Source organism: Puma concolor, chromosome B3 (assembly GCF_028749965.1).
Source record: "Puma concolor isolate L17-30 chromosome B3, mPumCon1.1.hap2, whole genome shotgun sequence".
Taxonomy (NCBI): Eukaryota; Metazoa; Chordata; class Mammalia; order Carnivora; family Felidae; genus Puma; species Puma concolor.
The window spans coordinates 35,507,092-35,527,795 of record NC_141672.1 but is presented as its reverse complement, the minus strand read 5'-3'; the positions used below and the strand labels follow the sequence as shown (position 1 = coordinate 35,527,795).

Sequence of the window (20,704 nt, the reverse complement as noted above, 5' to 3'; positions counted from 1 at the left end):
TTTATAAAAAGAATATATGTACCTTTTTCACCTTAGTTGCATTAAAACATAATACTAATGAGTTCAGGGTTACAGATTTGTAAAGCCAGTTGCTTCACAGCTGTTCTATCATTATAGATTATAAACTAATCCTAAATATATTATTGCAGATATGTATGCAGGGGAGGACTGAAGAAGGATGTGTTGATGGTTCAAAATAAATCTGTCAACAATTGAATGAGACTGATTTTAACAAAAATTATAATGGTCAGTCTATATTACACTAACAGTTTTGAATTTTAGAAATTTTTTTAAAGATCAAGTGTCTCATTTTCAACATCAGTTTGTATTTTTCTTTCATTTTCAATAGCTTCTGTCTTGTTTTTCATATGTTCAGTGAAGAACATAGATAAGAAAAGAGAAAAAAATCACTCTTGAACTCCCCCATGTTAATTGTTAAAATTTAACAGAAATAATAAGTGAATTGAAGAAAAGAGAAAGTAGGAGTTTCCTCAGAGTTATAGAGTAAATAAAAAATAAAGAAGCATATATAGAAGGAGTAATTATCATTGAAGGATTCCTTATGTGGAAAAAATGTAAGAATAGCTAGTGTATAAGAGATTTAAGAGTTGGAAAGCTCTGCTGAATGAGTTTCTGCAGAGTTTGACTTCACTCTATTCCTCATTTAACAGCTGAGCAATTCAGGGCACAGCAAAGCTACCTGAAGCAGCCCTGAAAGGATAGAGGGAGTAAGTTGGTTAATAGTTAAACTGTCAAGGACAGCAGTTACAGTTTAACAACATTCTCAGTTAATATATACTTAGTGGAGGAAAAATAATGAAAGTATATGACTTGTAAACATTGGCACTGTGTTTGTTCTTAGACTAAAGAGGGCAAAAGAGTATCCAGATGATCCCAAATTCCAAATTTGAGAAGTCTACACTAAAAGGTTTATGGGTATTGGCAGCTTCATGTAAGTGTCCTTTGGTGAATCAGTTCCCTTTTATCTTTTCTTTTATAGTTCTCATTTTTTAATGAAATATTTCCAATATACAAAAATAAATAAATAAAAAACACCCATATACTGACCACCTAGATTTAGCAAATGTTCATGTTTTACTGTAATTTCTTTAGATCTTTTAACATGTTTTTCTATTAAGGAATTGTGACAAAGCTCAAGTTCCCTTTGCATAGAATTTTCATTATATAAGAACAATACATTATATGATAGAAAATTAGAAATATATCAGAAATATATTCTTTCCACATATATGGCCTATATTAACCCTGCATTGGAATGGTACTATATTTCTCATCATCCCTTTTGCTCCTGTGACAAACTGATATGTTCCTGCTTATATTTTTTTTTAAAAAAAACACTGATTTAGTAGCATGATTTCAGTGATTTTTGGTATGTGCTAGTGGAGAGAAAAATACACACACATACATGTACTATATGTATATGTATTGTTGGGAAGGAAAAATTTTTCTCTGACCTTCAAAGTTTCTTTTGGCTTGTCTAAGAATTAAATTGAAATGAGACAGATTAACAGGAGAAAAATTTAATTTTGTACATAAGAGAATTTCACATACTCAAGAGGTTCAAAGTCAAGTCAGAAATGTAAAATGAGGTATTTATGCTACCCTGAGCTAAGGAATGGGATAAGGGCTTGGGCTTCAAAAGGAAGGAAGGCAATTCACGGGGCAGTAAGAAGAAAAAGAGCAGATGTTTGGTGATTAGATGTTTGTCCTGCCATAGATATAGGTCACTCAGATAAAATTTATGTAATGTAAAAACTCTCATTCTGAGAAAGACCCCCAATTTAAATTCTTCTAGGTAGTTACGGGAGAGGCAGAAGTTTCGCTTAAGCCCACTGCGTCTTGATTGCCTTCAGCTCAAAATAGTCCATGTCTAAGTGGCACACTTTGAGGATATTTGTTCTAAGGATATTTGAACTCCTTCAATAAGCTGTTTATATACTAGGTATGTGTGTATATACGCATGTGTGTGTGTGTATATGTATATGTATACATATACACACACACACATATATGATCATTTTCCTGTTTATTTTGCTGAGACAATAAATAAACTGGACAAAAGTAGGAGCTAAATCTCAAAAACTGCTCTTACGGACCCCAACCAAACCATAATACCATAGATCTATACTAGGAATATATAGGAAATCAAAAGGAACGAAACAGGAATGCAAAAGTAACAAAAAGAACTAACACTGAACCAAAACACCCCCCTGGCATGATTAATAACATTGTTCTGTTCCAAATGAAGCCCAATGTGATTTGGACATGAGTATTGATGATTGTTAAGCATAGAAGTTTTTTATAACTCAGCTTTCTTTAGTTTGCCCATGTGATACATTTTTTTAATAAACTTTGAAAATGCTTCAACACTTCTAATTAATTATAAATCCACTGTCTGAAGAATACTAACAAGTATAGTAGCTATCACAGATTAATAACAATATGGTATCACAAGAGCTTTTATGCAGAAATTTATAGTAAAACTTCAAAAAAGTATTCTCTTTTATCGGAGATAACTTCATTGATTTTTATGAAATATCAAATTATTTTCAAAAGGCATTTTTATATACCACTTAGCTGGAACCCTAAGTCTAAACACATACCATGTCTCTTTTCATTACCAATCCTTGGCCTTTTTGACAAATTACAACACTCTTCTTTGGTCAGTTCCAGACTAAGAAGGATTGACGAGAATAGTTCCAGTAGCTGACTTTTGATAGTTGGTATCATAATCATCATAGTCATTATCATTCTCACCTCTATTATTATCATCAGAGATAACATATTTATCCTTTATTAAATGTCAGGTATAGATCAAATGTTCTACCTGCATTAGTTTGTTTATTTAATTTTCAAAATAGTCCAATGAGGTGGAAACTCAATAAAGCACAAGCCTTTGCATACTACTAGCTTTTCCCTCAATCTGGGCAGTTCTTCTCTTTGATCTTCCTCTGGGTATCTCAGATCTTAACTCAAATGACACCTATTCAGAGAAATTTTTCTTGTCCACTCTATCTAAAATAGCTTTACCCACAGGGCCCCTGGATGGCTCAGTTGGTTAAGCGTCCCAACTCTTGATTTCGGCTCAGGTCATGATCTCATGTACATGAGACCAAGCCCCATATCAGTCTCTGTACTGATAGTGCAGAGTCTGCTTGGGATTTTCTCTCTCCTTCTCTCTCTGCCCCTTCCCCATTTTCTCTCTCTCATTCTTTCTCAAAACTAAATAAGTTTTCAAAAAATAAAATAAAACAGTTTTACCCTGTCAATCCCTTTACTATCTTTTATTTTCTTCATAAGCATTTATTGCTAGCTGAAACTGTCTTACTCATTTACATATTAAATAGTTTAAGTGTTTATTATCTGTCTACTCCTATTAGAATATAAGTTCCATGGTACCAAGGTCCCTGTCAATCTTATTGATGTTTTACCCCACACCTAGATCTAAGCCTGGCATTGGGTAGGTGCTCAAGAAGTATTCTTTCAGTAAATGAATGTTATCATTATCCTGATTTTTGTAACATGTGAAAACCAATGCTTAAACAGTTGAGTAATTTATCCAAGGTCTGTAGTTAGCACAATTTTATATTTTTTGTCTACTTAAAGAAGGATTCATTGCATATGCAAGTCTCTAACTTTAGTAGATCAAATTAGCACATGTTCCTGGACCTACAGCTATCAAGCTTAATTTGAAATAAAGATTGGCGCACATCTAAAATAATCTTGCCTATCCTCTTCATCCTGAGAATGAGTTAAATAAATGTGAACTTACACTAGTATGAGGGAGTAGAACCAGGAATGTATATAGAGCAAATGCAAATTTTGCAAGGTAATTAAAGTGAGCTGGAATACCTCAAAATACTGATAAACCTAAATTTTTTTTTTTAATTTTTTTTTTCAACGTTTATTTATTTTTGGGACAGAGAGAGACAGAGCATGAACGGGGGAGGGGCAGAGAGAGAGGGAGACACAGAATCGGAAACAGGCTCCAGGCTCTGAGCCATCAGCCCAGAGCCTGACGCGGGGCTCGAACTCCCGGACCGCGAGATCGTGACCTGGCTGAAGTCGGACACTCAACCGACTGCGCCACCCAGGCGCCCCTTGATAAACCTAAATTTAACAATGTTCTAAGAATATCCCTTTTTCTTCAAAAATTTTTACACATGGCTATTTAGCTTTTTCTATTTAAAAAAGTCTAAAAGGAAACTTCAATCAGAAAATATAATGCTTAATTACATAGTAATTCATGGCCAATATATTTACATTGAATTTCTTTTATTTTAATGGGTTGTTTTCTTTCTCTCGAGAATTTTTCATGATTGAATCTTGACCAAATAAAGTTCGTTTTCAAGCTGAGTTTTCACTAAACGGATAAAAAAGAAACTACAAAAAATTTTTGTGTATTAAGCCTTGGAAATTATATTTTAAATCAGACGCTTAAAAGATATAATGTATATCTCATGTAAATTTATTCCATTTTTAATACGGTAAACCACTATTTTAATATTATAGTCAAGACAAAATCTACAGTCCATTTGAAAGTGACTACAGAAGGTATTTCATACAATCTTAAAAACCAAAGGTATACACTAGGGAACAAACTCAAAAATAAGCTAGAATTCAGTTAATAGACAAATTCTATCAATAGGTACTCCCACGCCATAAATTTCTCAGGTAAAATTGTGAAAGACTTTGAAATAGACAAGACTTATTTTTGGCTGTCTTGTCTAGGGTACCCTTCTGGATCGTCTTCTCCCTTCTTTGAGCTATTGTACAACACTAAATTGTAATATGTAAATAGTCATGGAAGTTATTCTAATCCATAGGAATAAACATCGTGTGTATTTGGAGATGCAAATGATTTTTGTTCAATTGATCTGAAAGTTCATGTCAACATTCCTGATGGCCCATGTGTGTGAGGTATTTTTAATTCTTTTTTGAACCAATGGGAACATTTTTCTGGTTCTCTTACTAACACTTAGATAGAAATCTTTGACATATGTTCATTTTATATTTGTATGAGAGTCATGAGTTTACCTTTTTTTAAAAAAAATTAACTTCTAACACAGTTATCCCTTCTTTATAAGCTAAATATTTAATTTTAATGGCAATGGATTTTCTGCTTTTCCATTTGATTTAGCCCAGACATCCAAAACTTGAGAATTCAGAGAAAATGCAAAGGGCATGTGTAATGGAAGCAAGAGTCTAATAATATCAAACTACATCTGTAAACTGTTTATTACTTGGTTAGGTCATAACAGACTTGATTAACATAGTATATACCACACATGGTTACAGTATAAGGCTTTAGAAAATTTAGTTCTTATCTCCAGTCCTCAAAGGAACATCCTAAACATTTTCTAACCCACTGCTGTTTTACTAATATAGTATAGAAATGTCTTTGCCTTTGTATATCTTCCATGTGCCTTATGTGTACTGTTAAACATTTAGAAAAATAAAAACTGCAGTACAACAGCCTTTGAGAAAGGAAAACTATGTAGCCAATTCTTATATGGTGTATTATACTCAGTAGAAGCAGGAGTAGTTGTCGTTTTTTAATGAATAAGTAAATGATATGACATAACATTTAAGAATGTGTTAGGGGAAGAAAATAATTTTCCATCTACCTTTCTGAGTCCTTGGCTAAGACCTTTTGTAACAAAAGACAGATTAACAAGAGATAAACAAAAAGAAGTTTATTAAAATGTATACCTCATATATATCTGAGAGTAACTCCCCAAGATAGCCTAAACCACCAACTTAAATACCATCTTTAGCCAAAGACAAAATTAAGTGGAGGCAGAGAGGCCAGTTCTGGGGAGGTTACCAGAAAAAAACACAGTAAATAAGAGTAAGGTTTATTAAACAGATTTGTATCTATGTCGTTTCCATTGATAATATTCTCTTCAGGTACAGAGAGGGAGACAATCTTATATATTTCTTTTATAAATACGAATTTCCTTTACCAAAGGGTAACTTCCACTTTCTTTTCAGAACTTCTTGTGTCTAGTGTTTCTCAAAATAATCAGCTCAAAAAATCTTTATACCAAAAAGGTACATTTTGGAGGGGCATATTCTGCTCCTCCTTATGTGCCACCCCAAAATATAGCATATTGATTATTTTGAGTTAAAGTAACTTAAGAAACAGCCAGTTCAAGAAGGATACTCTAACCCTCCTTTGTCCCCCTGAAAGCAGAAATAAATCTCCCATGTGAAAGGACCCTCCCTGTACTGGAAGTGTTGAAGGCATCCTTATCACCAGAAATAGGGAATTTAGCTCCGAGAAAGCTATATAAACAAACCTTGTTACTTCACTAATTTACTACCCTAACCCCAAACCCCTTTGTCCTGTCAATTCTTCACAGATTTATTCTTTCTCTATCTCAAAGGTACAAAAGCTGATTGTTTTGGTCACTTCTTTGAGCCTTATGTCTCTGGGGCTTCTGTATATACAAAATTAAATTTGTTTTTCTCCTGTTAATCTGTCTTATGCCAATTTAATTATTACACCTGCCAAAGAACCTAGAAAAGAAGAAGGGAAAACGTTTCCTTGCCTACAGCATATTCTGCTATCCTTAAATGAAAACCAAGGAGAATATTAAATCTAGTTAAAAACTCCGTATTCTTAAAACTCATGTTTAATGAAAGCCAATGTGACTTTCTTCCAGAAGTGCCAGAAAATGATAATAATTACAAATGCTTAATAATTCAGAGTTTTATATTATTAACTATATTCGTCTTTTAGGCTCTAGGTCATAAACCCATAAAGTTCATGGTGTTTTTTTTTAAACTTTCTATTCAGATACTTGAATAGATCTTACTTGATCTTATTTTTGAGAGCAACTGTTGTTGCTCTTGGTAGCAAAAGAAATTAGCTAACATTCTGAATTACAGGTCCAGAGTATCATCCAAACAATAGTAACAACAAACACAGTAATAAACTAATACCTATATACCATTCACACTGAGCCAGATACTCTTCTACTCAAACACTTGACACATATTGTCTCACTTTCTTCATAAAAATCCTATGAGATAGGTATTGCTGTTATTTTATATATTAGAAAACAAAGACCTGAAAGAGATTGTAACTTACCTACTGTTATACAACTAATAATGGTAGAGCCAAGATTCAAATCCAGGCAGGCTGTCTCCAGAGTGCTACTCCCCAAACTGCCTTTCACCATACCAGTTTTCCTTCACTCCTGCATCCACCTGCCTATTCTGAGTGGTTCTTATTGCTACGAGAAATAGTCAAGAGCAAAAGACAATGAAAATTCAAGGTCTGATTAGGAATGCACTGATTGCCACCGGTAGGCTAGAAAGATAGGGTCATTTACTGGTGTACAGAGAAATGAATTTGGAAGTCAGGAAGGCTAAGTTTCATTACTACTTTACTGTTTGATCTAAAGCCAGTAACAACCCCTGCTTTGTCATCTCTAGAGTGAAGACAAGTTACACTATAAAGTAATTAATTATTCATCTAAAGATTGAGAAATGGTGTCAAGAATAATCTGAAATCCCTACCAGTCAAAAACTAGTTTATTCAGTTTAGTCTGAATATATATATTCAGATGATTAGGTAGTATATATCCCTTATATTTATCTAATTCAACGTCAAAATTCTCAGAACAAACATCAACTCAAAAATATTGTTGGTACCAAAGAGAGACCAGCCTGAGATTTACAATTTTCTTAAAATCATTGTGAGTGACTCAATTTAAAATTAAAGCTTCATTGATAATACATTAAGGATATTCACCATTGATATCTGAATTTGTATTCTGTTGAGTTATGGTGATAACCAGTTCTGTTCTTAGTTATGTTCTGCATATCATACTATTCTCTTTGAGAATAAGGAACTCACCAAGTTACCTATAAAGCAGCATAAATAGGCTTTTGATTTTAAGTGTTAATTATAATTCATTTCACCAACTGTGTAACCTGCTATAGTTCCAGCTTCTTTTAGAAGAAGTCAATACTGAGAAAGAAAAATTCTTCACATTTACCTAGAAATTAAGAAAGCTCAGTGGAATTTAAGATAATAATAATTCATGTAACAGTGGGGAAACAGTTACAAATAGTCCTCTGGAAAAGATTGTAAAATTGTATTGCTTACAGATACTGTGTGCCTGAAAAGGCTTATGTTATACATAGATAATAGCTTTGTTGCTCTTATCTGTGTTCACCACATGACTAAAAGTTCAAAAAATAATTAGTTGTGGATAAATACGTGTGTGTGTGTGTGTGTGTGTGTGTGTGTGTGTGTGTGTGTGTGGAAGTTCATGTTTTGTTAGGGAGTTTTAAATGTGATGACTTTTAATGATTATTCCATGTAATTAAATATCTAAACCAATGGGAAAAGAGCAAGTGAAGCAGAAACTTTTTATAAGCCTGAGCTCATAACTTTTTGATAACCATATTTCTTTTTGTTTCTTAGATGGGCTATTAAATGGGCAATTGGTTAATTTCATTACCAATTTTATATAATTGTTCTCAAAAAAAGAAAAACTTCTTTTATATATGATTTGCCAAAGAGCAGCAGATGGATGTAGGAGAGATTTCTTAGAGCAACAAAATCCTAGAGATAAAAGGAAGCTTGGAAATTGTCTATTTCAAAATTTTTTAACCTTTTCTCTCCTATGGAGCCATTTGGAAATCTGGTAAAGCCTACAGACTTCTTTTCAGAAAGTACTTTTAAATATATAAAATAAAATATGTACAATTACAAAGACTAATGAAATTAAAATCATAGAAATATCTATAAAAAACAAATTGTGTAATAATACTGCCTCTTTCAAAATACACTAAACAAAATCTAGCAGCAAGTCATTACACTACTGTAATTTGAAATCTTGGTCAATATGAACAATATTTTAAGACATCCATAATAATTTGAAGTAATAGATCCTGCTAATATTACTGTGGTTTGTCTCCTAAGCTCATAATGGAAGAAATTAATAAAATTTAATTAGGTTGGTGAATATAAAAATTTTAATTTTTTTCTCCATCCCAGTAAATGAACTCCTTACTTTTATCCACAGGTTCTCTCAAGGGCTCCTGTCATCCTCAGTTGATACCCCTGGAAACATTCTCATTTTGCAGATGAGGGAACTAAGTCCCATAGAATTAAGATAGCTTGAGTAAAATCATACAGCACAGCATTAGATTAATCCTTGCAAAGGTAACTTCAGACTTTAACTCAGCCTTTTTCTGAAATTTTAGTCTAGAAATTGGCAATTATAGTCTGTCATTTGTCACTGACTCATGGCATGATATGGAGCAAATTCTTTATTGTCATTGTATCTCAGATTCTACCTAAGTAAATGTAAGTGACTTGAAATCTACGTAAGGATAATAATGATGACTTAGACTTGTATTGTTCTTTTTCATTTATAATAGTTTTCACTTTCACAAACAATATCCTACTTAATTTTCCCCATTTTATGGATAAGAAAATTAAAACTCCAAGATGTTAAATGTCATGTCTGAGGTCACACAGCTAAGAATAGAAAAAACCAACATCAGAAACCATACCACTAGACTCCAGAGTATCATGCTGCCTTTCATGTCATAAAGCAAAACTCTGAGTTCCTCAGTTGAATATGTGTTGTGGTAATATAAATCTAATTAAATACAAATGAATTGTCATTAGGTTCAGATAAGCCAAATACTTGTACCCTAATTTATCCAGATAAAGTGATGAATGAATGGAACTATGGAAAGAGCTTTTCTAAACCAATTCTCCATTTTTGATATAAGAATTGAGATGGTAAAGAAATAGAACTTTAAAAGTCTGAGATTGTAGAGTTGTTGGCTTAATGTTGTTTAAATCAAACCTTTCTTTCCTTCTGTTTCTGGGTAGGCTGAAGAGGCAAGTAATCTAAGTACATGCCAATGAGGTCCTTTTTTCTGTCTTCTTAAGTTTTATTTTTATGAGTAAATGGTATTCAAAGAAGTTTGTTCTTTCAGAGGCACACTGCTCTTAAATAAGTTAAGTAGGGTAGAAAAGTCAAAGTCAAAGAGCCAAACTACATCAAACATCTCTATCATCGCTGTCATTCTAGTGACCTCACCATATGAGATATAGAATGCCCTTTTCTCTTAGAAAATAAGGAGTCTGCTTAACCTGACCTAAAATTTTTGGTGTAGAATAACCGTTATTGGAGTCCAAATGTCACTGTTTGATTAACCTTAAATAATATTAATAATGTGTTTTCCAAATTCTGAAGATCATTCTGTAGGGAACTCAGATATGTCTTAGCTATAATCCACATGCTTTTTTATATTACATTTCTTAATATGAGCCCACCCAGCTAAGTAAAAATCATTCTTAAGATGGTACAGGAGTGACTGTGATCATACTTGTACTATAAAAAATAAATTTTAATGTGCTGAATTTGAAAAAAAAAACTATGATTACTACAAAATAAACATTAAGAATTAGCAAATGTTTACTCTGTACAGAGCACTATATTTGACATAGTAGGAAATATAAAGAGAATTAAAGCCATATCCTTTCCCTCCAAGAACCTGTAGTACATTTGGGGACCCACATCAATAATTGGAATATAAATAACTATGGTAACTCATAATATAAGTTCAGATAAGAGGCTTTAAGAATTTAGGTAAACCTAAAACTAGAATCTGGTGATTGATGGTTGTGCAACCATGGGGATTTATTATAATTCATCAAACTATATACGTAAGATGGGTGAATTTTATGGTAGGTAAATTGTATTTCAATAAAGAAATTAAAAGAGTTTAGGGTGGGACACTTAGCTGGCTCAATAGGTAGAGCATATGACTCTTGATCTCTGGGTCTTGAGCTCAAACCCCACATTGGATGTGGAGCCTACTTAAAAATAAATAAATAAAACTTTGAAAATAAAGAACTTAGGGAAAGAAGAAATAACTTCTGATTAAGGAACTTTTGGAATAGTTTTTGCAGCTGGCACATTTTAAGCTAGATCTTAAAGGACAAGTAGTATTTGGATCAGAAAATAAGCAAAAGGTATTCCAGACAGAATAAATAGCTCATTTAGTCTAAAAGCTCAAGAGTACAAGAAATATTCTAGAGGAGCTAGTTCAGACTTTCCTGCAAGCCTTAGATTTTATATATTCTTTATAAAAGTTTTATATATAACGTATATATATAAAACTTGCTTTCCTACCAATATGTATGGCCATATGGCTATGACATTTCCAAAGTTTTGGTCAATCTCTCTTGGAAAGCGTATAACTGTACATGGGTTTTATTTCTTTTGGGGGTTCAGAAAGAAGACTTTGCCTCCATTTTAGCTAATGATCAAGTTACAATGAGGAGGATATAATTATAATTATTTTACAACTGTCAGTTCCTCCACTGATCATAACATCATAACTGACATTTGTTTCTATCTTCATAGCTTAAAATCCTTGATACATGTCTTATTTCCTTTGAGCCGTTTAACAATCTTTATTTCCCCTGTAAGGAAATGGAGATTCAAGGAGGGCCTAGAGCCTAAAATAATAAAGACATGCTAAAGGGAAGGTCAGGATATTCTGGCTTGCTAAGAATAGATGAGGGAGAGGAAATGGTAATATAAGTAAATAATCTTTGCATTATTAAAAATCTAACTAAATTTCATGTCACATATGAATAAAAAAACAGATGAAGTTAACTACTATTATCAATAATAGGAAAGCAAAGTTGAAGTTTTTTCTAAGGAGCTGATATACCCTATTGACAGGAGCAACCCATGTTAAAATAAGTTTTGACAGTAGAGAAGAGTACATAGGAAATTTAGTAACCGTTTCTAAATAGGTAGTCTTTGTTGTGGTTTGTCTTTTAAAATGTAAGAAGATTAAAATTTAAATTATCTTTCTACACCATTGCCATAGAATTTCTCAAATTACATAAGTAAGCAGATATACAGAAGCTTAATTTCTAATTTAAAATGTGACTGCTGACCAGTAAAATGATGCTAAAAATAGAAAGATAGGGCTTTCTCAATGTCCATCAAAGACAACTTCTTTAGTTCTCGACTTTGACCCCATATGACCAACCACTCAGAATTTTTCAGTATGAACCATATTGTATAGATTTATTCCTAATATTTGCAAGGAGAAAGAATACATATTAGCCTGGTGAGCAGCAAAATTGAGGCAGTTTTTATGTAACCTGAGTTGTGCTAACCTGCAATCAAATGTAATCTCCATTTTAATATTTATACATCTTTATATTGTTATGAATCTATTCTTAACATGGGCTTTATTTTATTTGTTTCTCTCCTCCCTCACTTCTGTGAAATGCAGAAGGGAAAGGATGTTTGTTATTCACACATTGTACCCCACTAACTGGTGTTACACATCTGGCTTCCACTGGAGAGCCCCTGACATCGCAGGGAACGGTGATCAAAATTCCACACACTAGCTTCAAGCTGGGGGCTCATAGCTACTGCAGCATTGAAGGGGGTCTTTTCCTGGCTTCTTTAAAATAAGCATGATGATGGGATGGTTTAAGGGAAGAACACCTCTCAAATCACATGACCACTGCTGTGCTTCCGTGTGTCCTGCTTTCTTCATAACAGCTTGGCACTACATTTTTTCCCTGTATCTTAATGGTTTTGTGTGTGTACGAGTGGGATGGGGTGGGGAGACTTGTCAGTGGATGGTTATACATTATGCATGCATCTTTCAGTGTTAGAGTGATGTGCCTTCCCTTATGTGTCACAGATTATAGTCTCACAGATTAAATATTCTGTGTTCCTGAGAGATTGGACTGTCTCTCTTATTGGTGTGAGATTCATGTTTTTTGATGTTTACCCCCTCAATTGTTCTTCATGCTGCATTAAACATAAGTTGAAATGTTCTCCCATAAGAGTTAGCTTTTCATGTTGGGCTGAAAAAGTCTTCATTTCTGTGTAGCAATTCATGTTATTATAACCTATGGCTTTCAATTGTACCTCCCATAATGAAGAGCTGACTTTAAACACTGTGCTATTCTTGTTATGACCTAAGCATAAGGTAAGTCACTTCTCTAACTGTATTTAAAGATTGTGGTTGTTTGTTAAAATTTTCTCAGCTTTGTTTAAAGCATTTTCACTTTTTTTCTTTACCATTATTACATGCTCTCCCCCCTTTTGTTTTCTGTTTCATGGCTTAAGATTTCTTACTGTACAATGTGATCTTCAGCAAAAATTATATTATACATGTAAACACATGTTGAAATGAATTAAATGAATTATTTGATGTCTGAAAGCAGTCTTGATTAGTAAATGAATACCTATGTTTTCAGTAAGTCTCTTGTGTTTTTCTTTTCCTCCATTGACTGTAATATAATAAATGCTGTTTCTAGACATTATTTTAGTTTAATTCCAGTTCAAAGGGGGTTAATTTTCAACACCATAAAGTTAGATGTTAATTGTAATAAAATAACATAATCCAATAAAATAAAGTAATAGATAATCGAACACCATACCTTTCATTTTTAATCCCCAATAAATTTGGTATTAGGTCAAAATGTCAATTTTATTTTGTTTTTCAGACTTCCCTTTGTTTTTTGTTTTTTGTTTTTCCATTGACTAAAAAGCCACTGTAAGATTTAAAAAAAAAAAAGTGAACTGTAAAACTTGGGACAAACCTGTGCTACCTTCTTTCTAATCCATATATATGAGAATAAGAACAGTAATTGTTTCTTGATTTTATTTTTTCAAGTAAATCCCATTACACTGTGAGTTAGGTAAAAATCTTCATATTGGGATTTTATAAAATTAGGTAAATATTGTAAAGGTGACCAGTTTCATGGTATAAGAAAGAGGGACATCACTTTTGCATATATATTTTTAATATCTTAAAATTATTTTTCTCATTTTTTAATATATACTCAAGATCACCAAAGTAAAGAAGTTCATGTAATCATTGATTTTAAGTGATTTTCCTCAAATCTAGGTCAAATAGCCAGTGTAATGTAAATGAGAAAACATTGGTTACACTGCTGTTAGCAATTTGTGAACCAAAATGAATACTCACATTCCAGAAACTGAATTATTTTTTATCACCCAAATTTCTGCAAAATATATAGTTACGAACTCAGGTGCCACAAAACAAGACTTTGGGTTTCATTATTAAATTCATGCTATGAACATTTTTTTTAATTTTTTAGCCACCTAAAGTAGGAAGAGGGTTTTTTGTTGTTGTTGTTGCTGTTTTGGTTTGGTTCAGCTTTTTGGTAAAGCTAGCTAGTTTTTCACCACCATTTCCATTTAGACATCATCTAAATCTGTTGAAACATTTGACGAGACAATTTGAACTACTCATCTGAAATGCTCTGTTCATTATAAATCTCTTGTTTCTATCCACACACTAGCTCCACTCTAAATTGGAAGGGCTTAAAGATGAACTCTGGAGGAATAGAGGCTACGACTTAAGAGTAACTATTACTGATCAAAGGAGCTGCTTTCCATTCGCAAACATTGCTTTGCGCTATGGGTTTGGGCTCCTTCTGTTTCTACATCTTGTTGAAGACTTTCTTGACTTCCATTTGACTTCCTTGAACTCTGTTTTTGTCTTTCAGCATTATCCCCTTTTTTTTCCTTCTCTCTCCCAGATTTTTCTCTCACTCTATTAGCTTTCTCTTGTGTTCCCTGAACTGCTTTTAAAAATGTAGTTTAGGGGCGCCTGGGTGGCACAGTCGGTTAAGCGTCCGACTTCAGCCAGGTCACGATCTCGCGGTCCGTGAGTTCGAGCCCCGCGTCGGGCTCTGGGCTGATGGCTCAGAGCCTGGAGCCTGTTTCCGATTCTGTGTCTCCCTCTCTCTCTGCCCCTCCCCCGTTCATGCTCTGTCTCTCTCTGTCCCAAAAATAAATAAAAAAAAAACGTTGAAAAAAAAATTTTTAAAAAAAATGTAGTTTAACTCTTTATTAAGCTTGTCTATTAATTTGTCTATTAGTGTTTGTTTCTTTTCTCCTTTAAGGCTGTAGTGGTATAGTTACACCTATTTTCATTCCATGGTGTACAAACTTGCTTGTTTATTTTGCAGCAAGTTCATTAGAGATTCTTACTCTCTTAGTATGAATTTTCAATAAGAAATAGCAGAACATTTTGCATTCACATATTGGCTCCTTCTATAAACCCATACTTTCTTTTCTCTTGTCTAGACTTATTTCCCCAGACCTCTCTTTCTTCTTTTTCTTCTTCTCACTCTCATGTCTTTCTCCCTGTATTTTTGTTTTAAGTAGTCATTAATTATTTCCTTTCCCATTTGGTCCATAATTGTTTTTCAATAGAACTTCTGAGTAAAAGAATGTAAGAATATTATCTCCCAGATTAGTTTCTTCATTCTAGTGTAGCTTATAACTAACTAAACAATCTGGGCCAAAAGGGAATAACTTTAACATCTGGAATTATTTTTCCCTTTTTTCCCCTTTTTTTGGTGTGTGTGTGTGTGTGTGTGTGTGTTTTTCTTGTGTGTATGTTTGTGATTTTTTTTTATTGTTGTTGTTTCTTTAAACATTAACAATTGTTCTTTTCAGGGAAGGACAACCATAACCCACCCTAAGTTGCAACATTTCTTTCATAAGTTGTTTCATTACAATAGTAGATTGTGTTAAGCAATAGAAATTAATTTGTTGTGTATATATACATTTGGGGCAAGCTGCTGGGGAGTGGGAAAAAAGAGGTGTGTAGTTTAAATACAGTTTCCTCAGATATTAACAAACATGTATGCCATCCAATGTGGCTTTTGAATTCAACACTTTTGTAACATTTAAAAGAATGTTCTGCTTGGACATCAACTTTTTGCATCAAAGCATAAGGGTTTCTGATTGATAAACTTTATTCACACCTAAGAACTGGCAAATAAATGAGTTCAGTTTTATTGATTCCCAACAAAGGCATCTTTCATAGCCAATATTATAACCAATTATTATAATCAGTAAGTAACAAAAGTCATTGGAATCACACATTAATATTATATATGAGGATTTCTCTGTTTTCCCCTTATCAATGTGTACAACTAAAATTACTACAATGGAATATTTTATTACAACTTTATTACCTGGATTGCATTATTAGTCTAGTCAAGAGTTATCACAGTGCCTTAAGATTAGGGGTCTGTATTCACACCTGAATATGTTGTAACATTTTTTTCCATATACTAATTTCAGTACACATCAATAAAAAATTGCCTTTGGTTTTGCCTCTGTGCCATTTATAATGTTGTACCCCCAGTTTTTTTCAGAAGTCTGCTCTTTCTTTACAGTAAGAAAAAGACAAAAAATAGGAAACAAATGTAATATATTTTTACTACTATGTTTTGATATCTGAGATATATTGAGCCTTTGCTCCTAAACCTCAGGAGCTTGCCCATTAAGTATGCATACATATCTGGCTATCTGTGTTTTGAGCCCTAAATTACTGAGTTTATGCTCTCTTTGCAGGTCCAGTCCAGGTGCAGCAGCAAGGAGAACATTCTCAGAGCCAGTAAGTATGCCATCATTTCAGATGGACTATAAGACTGTGGTTCAACAGGAAGGAGAGCTTAAAAATATTTTGGTGAAAGAATGAAAAAGAGCATTTTGGGTCAGTTTATATAAATGTTAGGGTTTTTACCTCTTAAGAATATTATCAATATGTTAATGAATATTGCCTTCATTCCAGTTATTTCTGGAAGCCTACACCAGAATTTTGATAGCACTTATAACTAAGATTGTAATGAGTTCCTCAATGATTCTGTGATTAGAACCCTCTTTAACTGCCCCACTGCCAAAAATCATTTGAAAATAGACTAACTGAAAATAATAATATAAATCCACTGTAAGCATCTAACTTTAAAAAAAAAAAAAAGTGACTCTTAAGAGGAGTTGTAATCATCTTGTAAATACAAATTCATTCCTGAAATATCCTATTTTCACAAGCAGCATGTTTTCAAACATAGTGCCATGAAACAAGGATGAAGAAACCTTAATTTTATTTTTTTTGTTTGATCACTAATAACATTAACTTGGAAGTCCTTTAACTTTGTGTATTATTCATGTTTCTATCTTATAAAAAGGAACTGTAAATAGCTTTTCCTTACCTGTATCCTTGAAATGATATAACATGGGAGGTTGTGCCTTAAAAGTTTGGGGATCCTAAGAGAAAAGTACTATATAAATGCTAATAATTTAATATTGTTCTCTGTCACTTAAAATTAATGACATCATCCTATCTTCTCCCTGATCTTTATCAAGAAATGAAGTTCACGTGGGCCATACATAACTAAATGGGTCTCTTGCATACCTACACCACTGGGAATTTTAGTAAACAGGATGATTTTCCAGTAGAATATCTGTATTTTTTTTAACTGTTACAAAAGTAATTGGAGAACTTCAAATAGATACAAATGCATGTTTTGTTTTATTTTCTTTAGTGTAAATTTTTCCCATTTCTGTGTTGTGAATCTGTTATGTTAGCTTGAAACCCTTGAGTTGGTAAGCAAGCACACTGCAATTACTTGCCCAGGACTTTTATATTAAAGTTGTATAAAAATAAATTGAAGCAAACAGATTTTACTGGTATACCATTGTAAGTTTCCACAACATTTGACAGACAAGTGACTTGAGGGAGGCTCTTCAATATAAGAAATGTAACATTCTGTAATCCCTTGCTAAGACCTAAGGTTGAGAGAAATCTGAGTCAGGGGAGTGATGATATAATGTTCACTAAAATAAAACTATGCAGATAAATGAGCTTTTAAAATGACATTTATGATGATTACTGTATGATTTCTATTTATTGTTGATCCCAAGATGATGATGGATCATTGATAGTGATTATGATGGTTAGGAACAAAAATAATTTCTTACTGACAACAGATTTCTTTGAATCTTCTTACACCTTTATCATGGATTTTTGTGTTGTTAGAATGTCTTTCATTTCAGTTATGTTCTTACTGGCTTATAGACTATTAATCACTTTGGATGGACGTCACAGTGGTCCAGGTTTTCCTGATCATGTTTTCTTAGGATGTCATAGTCATGTACATGGTCCATATAGCCATTTAGATCCATATAGAGAGCCCATCCAACATTGTAACCTATCTATAAGTTTAAGGTCTTTCCTTTCAACACCACTTTGGTAACTCGTAGTCACGCTCATAGCCACACCCAAGGCTCTTTCATCACCATGAGCTGTTCTACCTCTCAACTTTTTTTTTTTAATTTTTTTAAATTTTTTAACGTTTATTCATTTTTTGATAAAGACAGAGCGTGAGTGGGGGAGGGGCAGAGAGAGAGGAAGACACAAAATCCGAAGCAGGCTCCAGGCTCTGAACTGACAGCACAGAGCCCGACACAGCACTCAAACCCACGGACCATGAGATCATGACCTGAGCTGAAGTCAGACACTTAACCGACTGAGCCACCCAGGCACCCCGTCTACCTCTGAACTTCTTAACTTCAATATCTAATTGCTTATTTAGTCTGCTTTAATCACCCTTAGTTTCATCCTTTGCCTTGTACTACTATATTGCAGTCATATAGACCTAATTAGCAGTTCCTCATTCTCCCACTGCTGTGTTCTGCCTCTATTCTTTTAGGAGTACTCTTTCCCCCACTGCATAAAGTATCCATTCCTCTTGTTTTCCTAGGAAATATTTTTTTTAGATTTATTTATTTATTTTGAGAGGGGAGCACAAGAAAGGGAGAGGCAGAGAGCTAGGATGAGTGAGAATCCCAAGGGAGAATCCCCAGCTAACAGCACAGAGCCTAATTACCAGCCCCACAGGGCTCAGTCCCATGAACTGCAAGATCATGACCCTAGCCAAAATCAAGAGTGAGACACTTAACCAACTGAGCCACCCAGGCGTCCCCTAGAAAACTCTTATTTATCCTTCAAGACTCCATTCAAGTGTGAGCTCCTCGGAGTTCTCTCTCAGCAAGGTAACTATCATCGTTTTTTCATTTATTTACTGAGTTGCCTATTCTCATGGAAAACATTTCCAAAATATAGTCAAGGTGAAGAAAACTATACAAGTATACGTCAGAGATATTACAGATTTGGTCCCAGACCACTTACAATAAAGTGAATATCGCAAAAAAGCAAGTCACATGTATTTTTTTGTTTCCCAGTGCATAAAAAGTTATGTTTACACTATACTGTAGTCTAGTAAATATGCAGTAGCCTTACATATAAAAAAATGTATACACCTTAATTTAAAAATACCTTATTGCTTGGCTCAGTCGGTTGAGCGTCCGACTTCAGCTCAGGTCACGATCTCACGGTTCGTGAGTTCGAGCCCCGCGTCAGGCTCTGGGCTGATGGCTCAGAGCCTGGAGCCTGCTTCCGATTCTGTGTCTCCCTCTCTCTCTGCCTCTCCCCCATTCATGCTCTGTCTCTCTCTGTCTCAAAAATAAATAAACATTTAAAAAATTTAAAAAAAAAAATAAATAAAAATACCTTATTGCTAAAAAATGCTAACCATTCTCTGAAATTTCAGTGAGTTTTAATCACTGATCACAGATCACCATAACAAATATAATAATGATGAAAAAGTGTGAAATATTGAGAGAATTGCCAAAGTGTAACACAGAGACATGAAGTGAGCAAATGTTGGAAAAATGGCACCAATAGACTTGCTTGATGCAGGGTTGCCATATACCTTCAACTTGTTAAAAACCAAAACCAGGGGCGCCTGGGTGGCGCAGTCGGTTGAGCCTCCGACTTCAGCCAGGTCACGATCTTGCGGTCCGTGAGTTCGAGCCCCGCATCAGGCTCTGGGCTGATGGCTCAGAGCCTGGAGCCTGTTTCCGATTCTGTGTCTCCCTCTCTCTCTGCCCCTCCCCCGTTCATGCTCTGTCTCTCTCTGTCCCAAAAATAAATAAACGTTGAAAAAAAAAAATTAAAAAAAAAAAAAAAACCAAAACCAAATAAAACAAAACACAGTATCTGCAAAGCACCTTAATGTGAAATACAATAAAACAAGATATGCCTGTAATCAACTTCTTTGTTAGCATACATAGAAATTTGTCAAAACAAAACATCATCAACAGATCCTAGAAAAAAGAATGGAGTTATAACTTCACTTCTAAGATTAAAACTTGGAGTTTTTCTAGAATTATCCAAGGAGGAGTTAACGTTGGTAATGTTTTTCTAAGTAAGAACTTTCCTTTGGCGCCTCAAAAATGTCATCAAAACAACCTGTTGATAATAAACCTGAGTTTATTCTTCCTGTGGTCTTTTAAGGTTTGCAGCCTAATTCCACCTTGATGGGAGTGTCCACACACACACACAACACCAAGCACTTTTCAGACACCAGCAGGATGTCCAAGAATTCAACTCAATTCTGACACCATCTACCCAAAAATAGCATCATATTCCACAGGTTAAGGATTCAGTCCTACAAGACTGCTGTCCATAGTCCACTTCACATGCCATTTTCAAGCCCCAGGCTGTTACCTGTGCTTCTGACCAACTGGCTATAGATTGAACGTTCCGGTGACCTCCTCCTTAGGTTTCATTAATTTTCTAGAGTGGCTTGCAGAACTCAGGGGAGCACTTACTTTCATTTATCAGTTTACTAAAAGATATGATAAAGGCTACAAATCAACAACCAGATAAAGAGAAACATAAGGCAACATCCAGAACAAAGGAGCTTCTGTCCTTGTGGAGCTTGGTGCCTGGCTCTGAGGCACATGGAAGCATGCTAGCTCCCCAGGTGTGG

General features: G+C 34.0%; 1 protein-coding gene across 18 annotated transcripts in view; it reads left to right on the top strand.

Annotated features, from left to right (window-relative positions):
• GPHN (gephyrin) overlaps window positions 1–20,704 on the top strand; it is a 635,492-nt gene that overhangs the window by 459,004 nt on the left and 155,784 nt on the right. For all 18 annotated transcript variants that reach the window (XM_086709482.1, XM_086709484.1, XM_086709476.1 and 15 more), the window contains one exon: window positions 16,443–16,485. In XM_086709482.1, coding sequence (XP_086565608.1) covers window positions 16,443–16,485 — 43 coding nt within the window. The remainder of the gene's footprint in view (window positions 1–16,442; window positions 16,486–20,704) is intronic.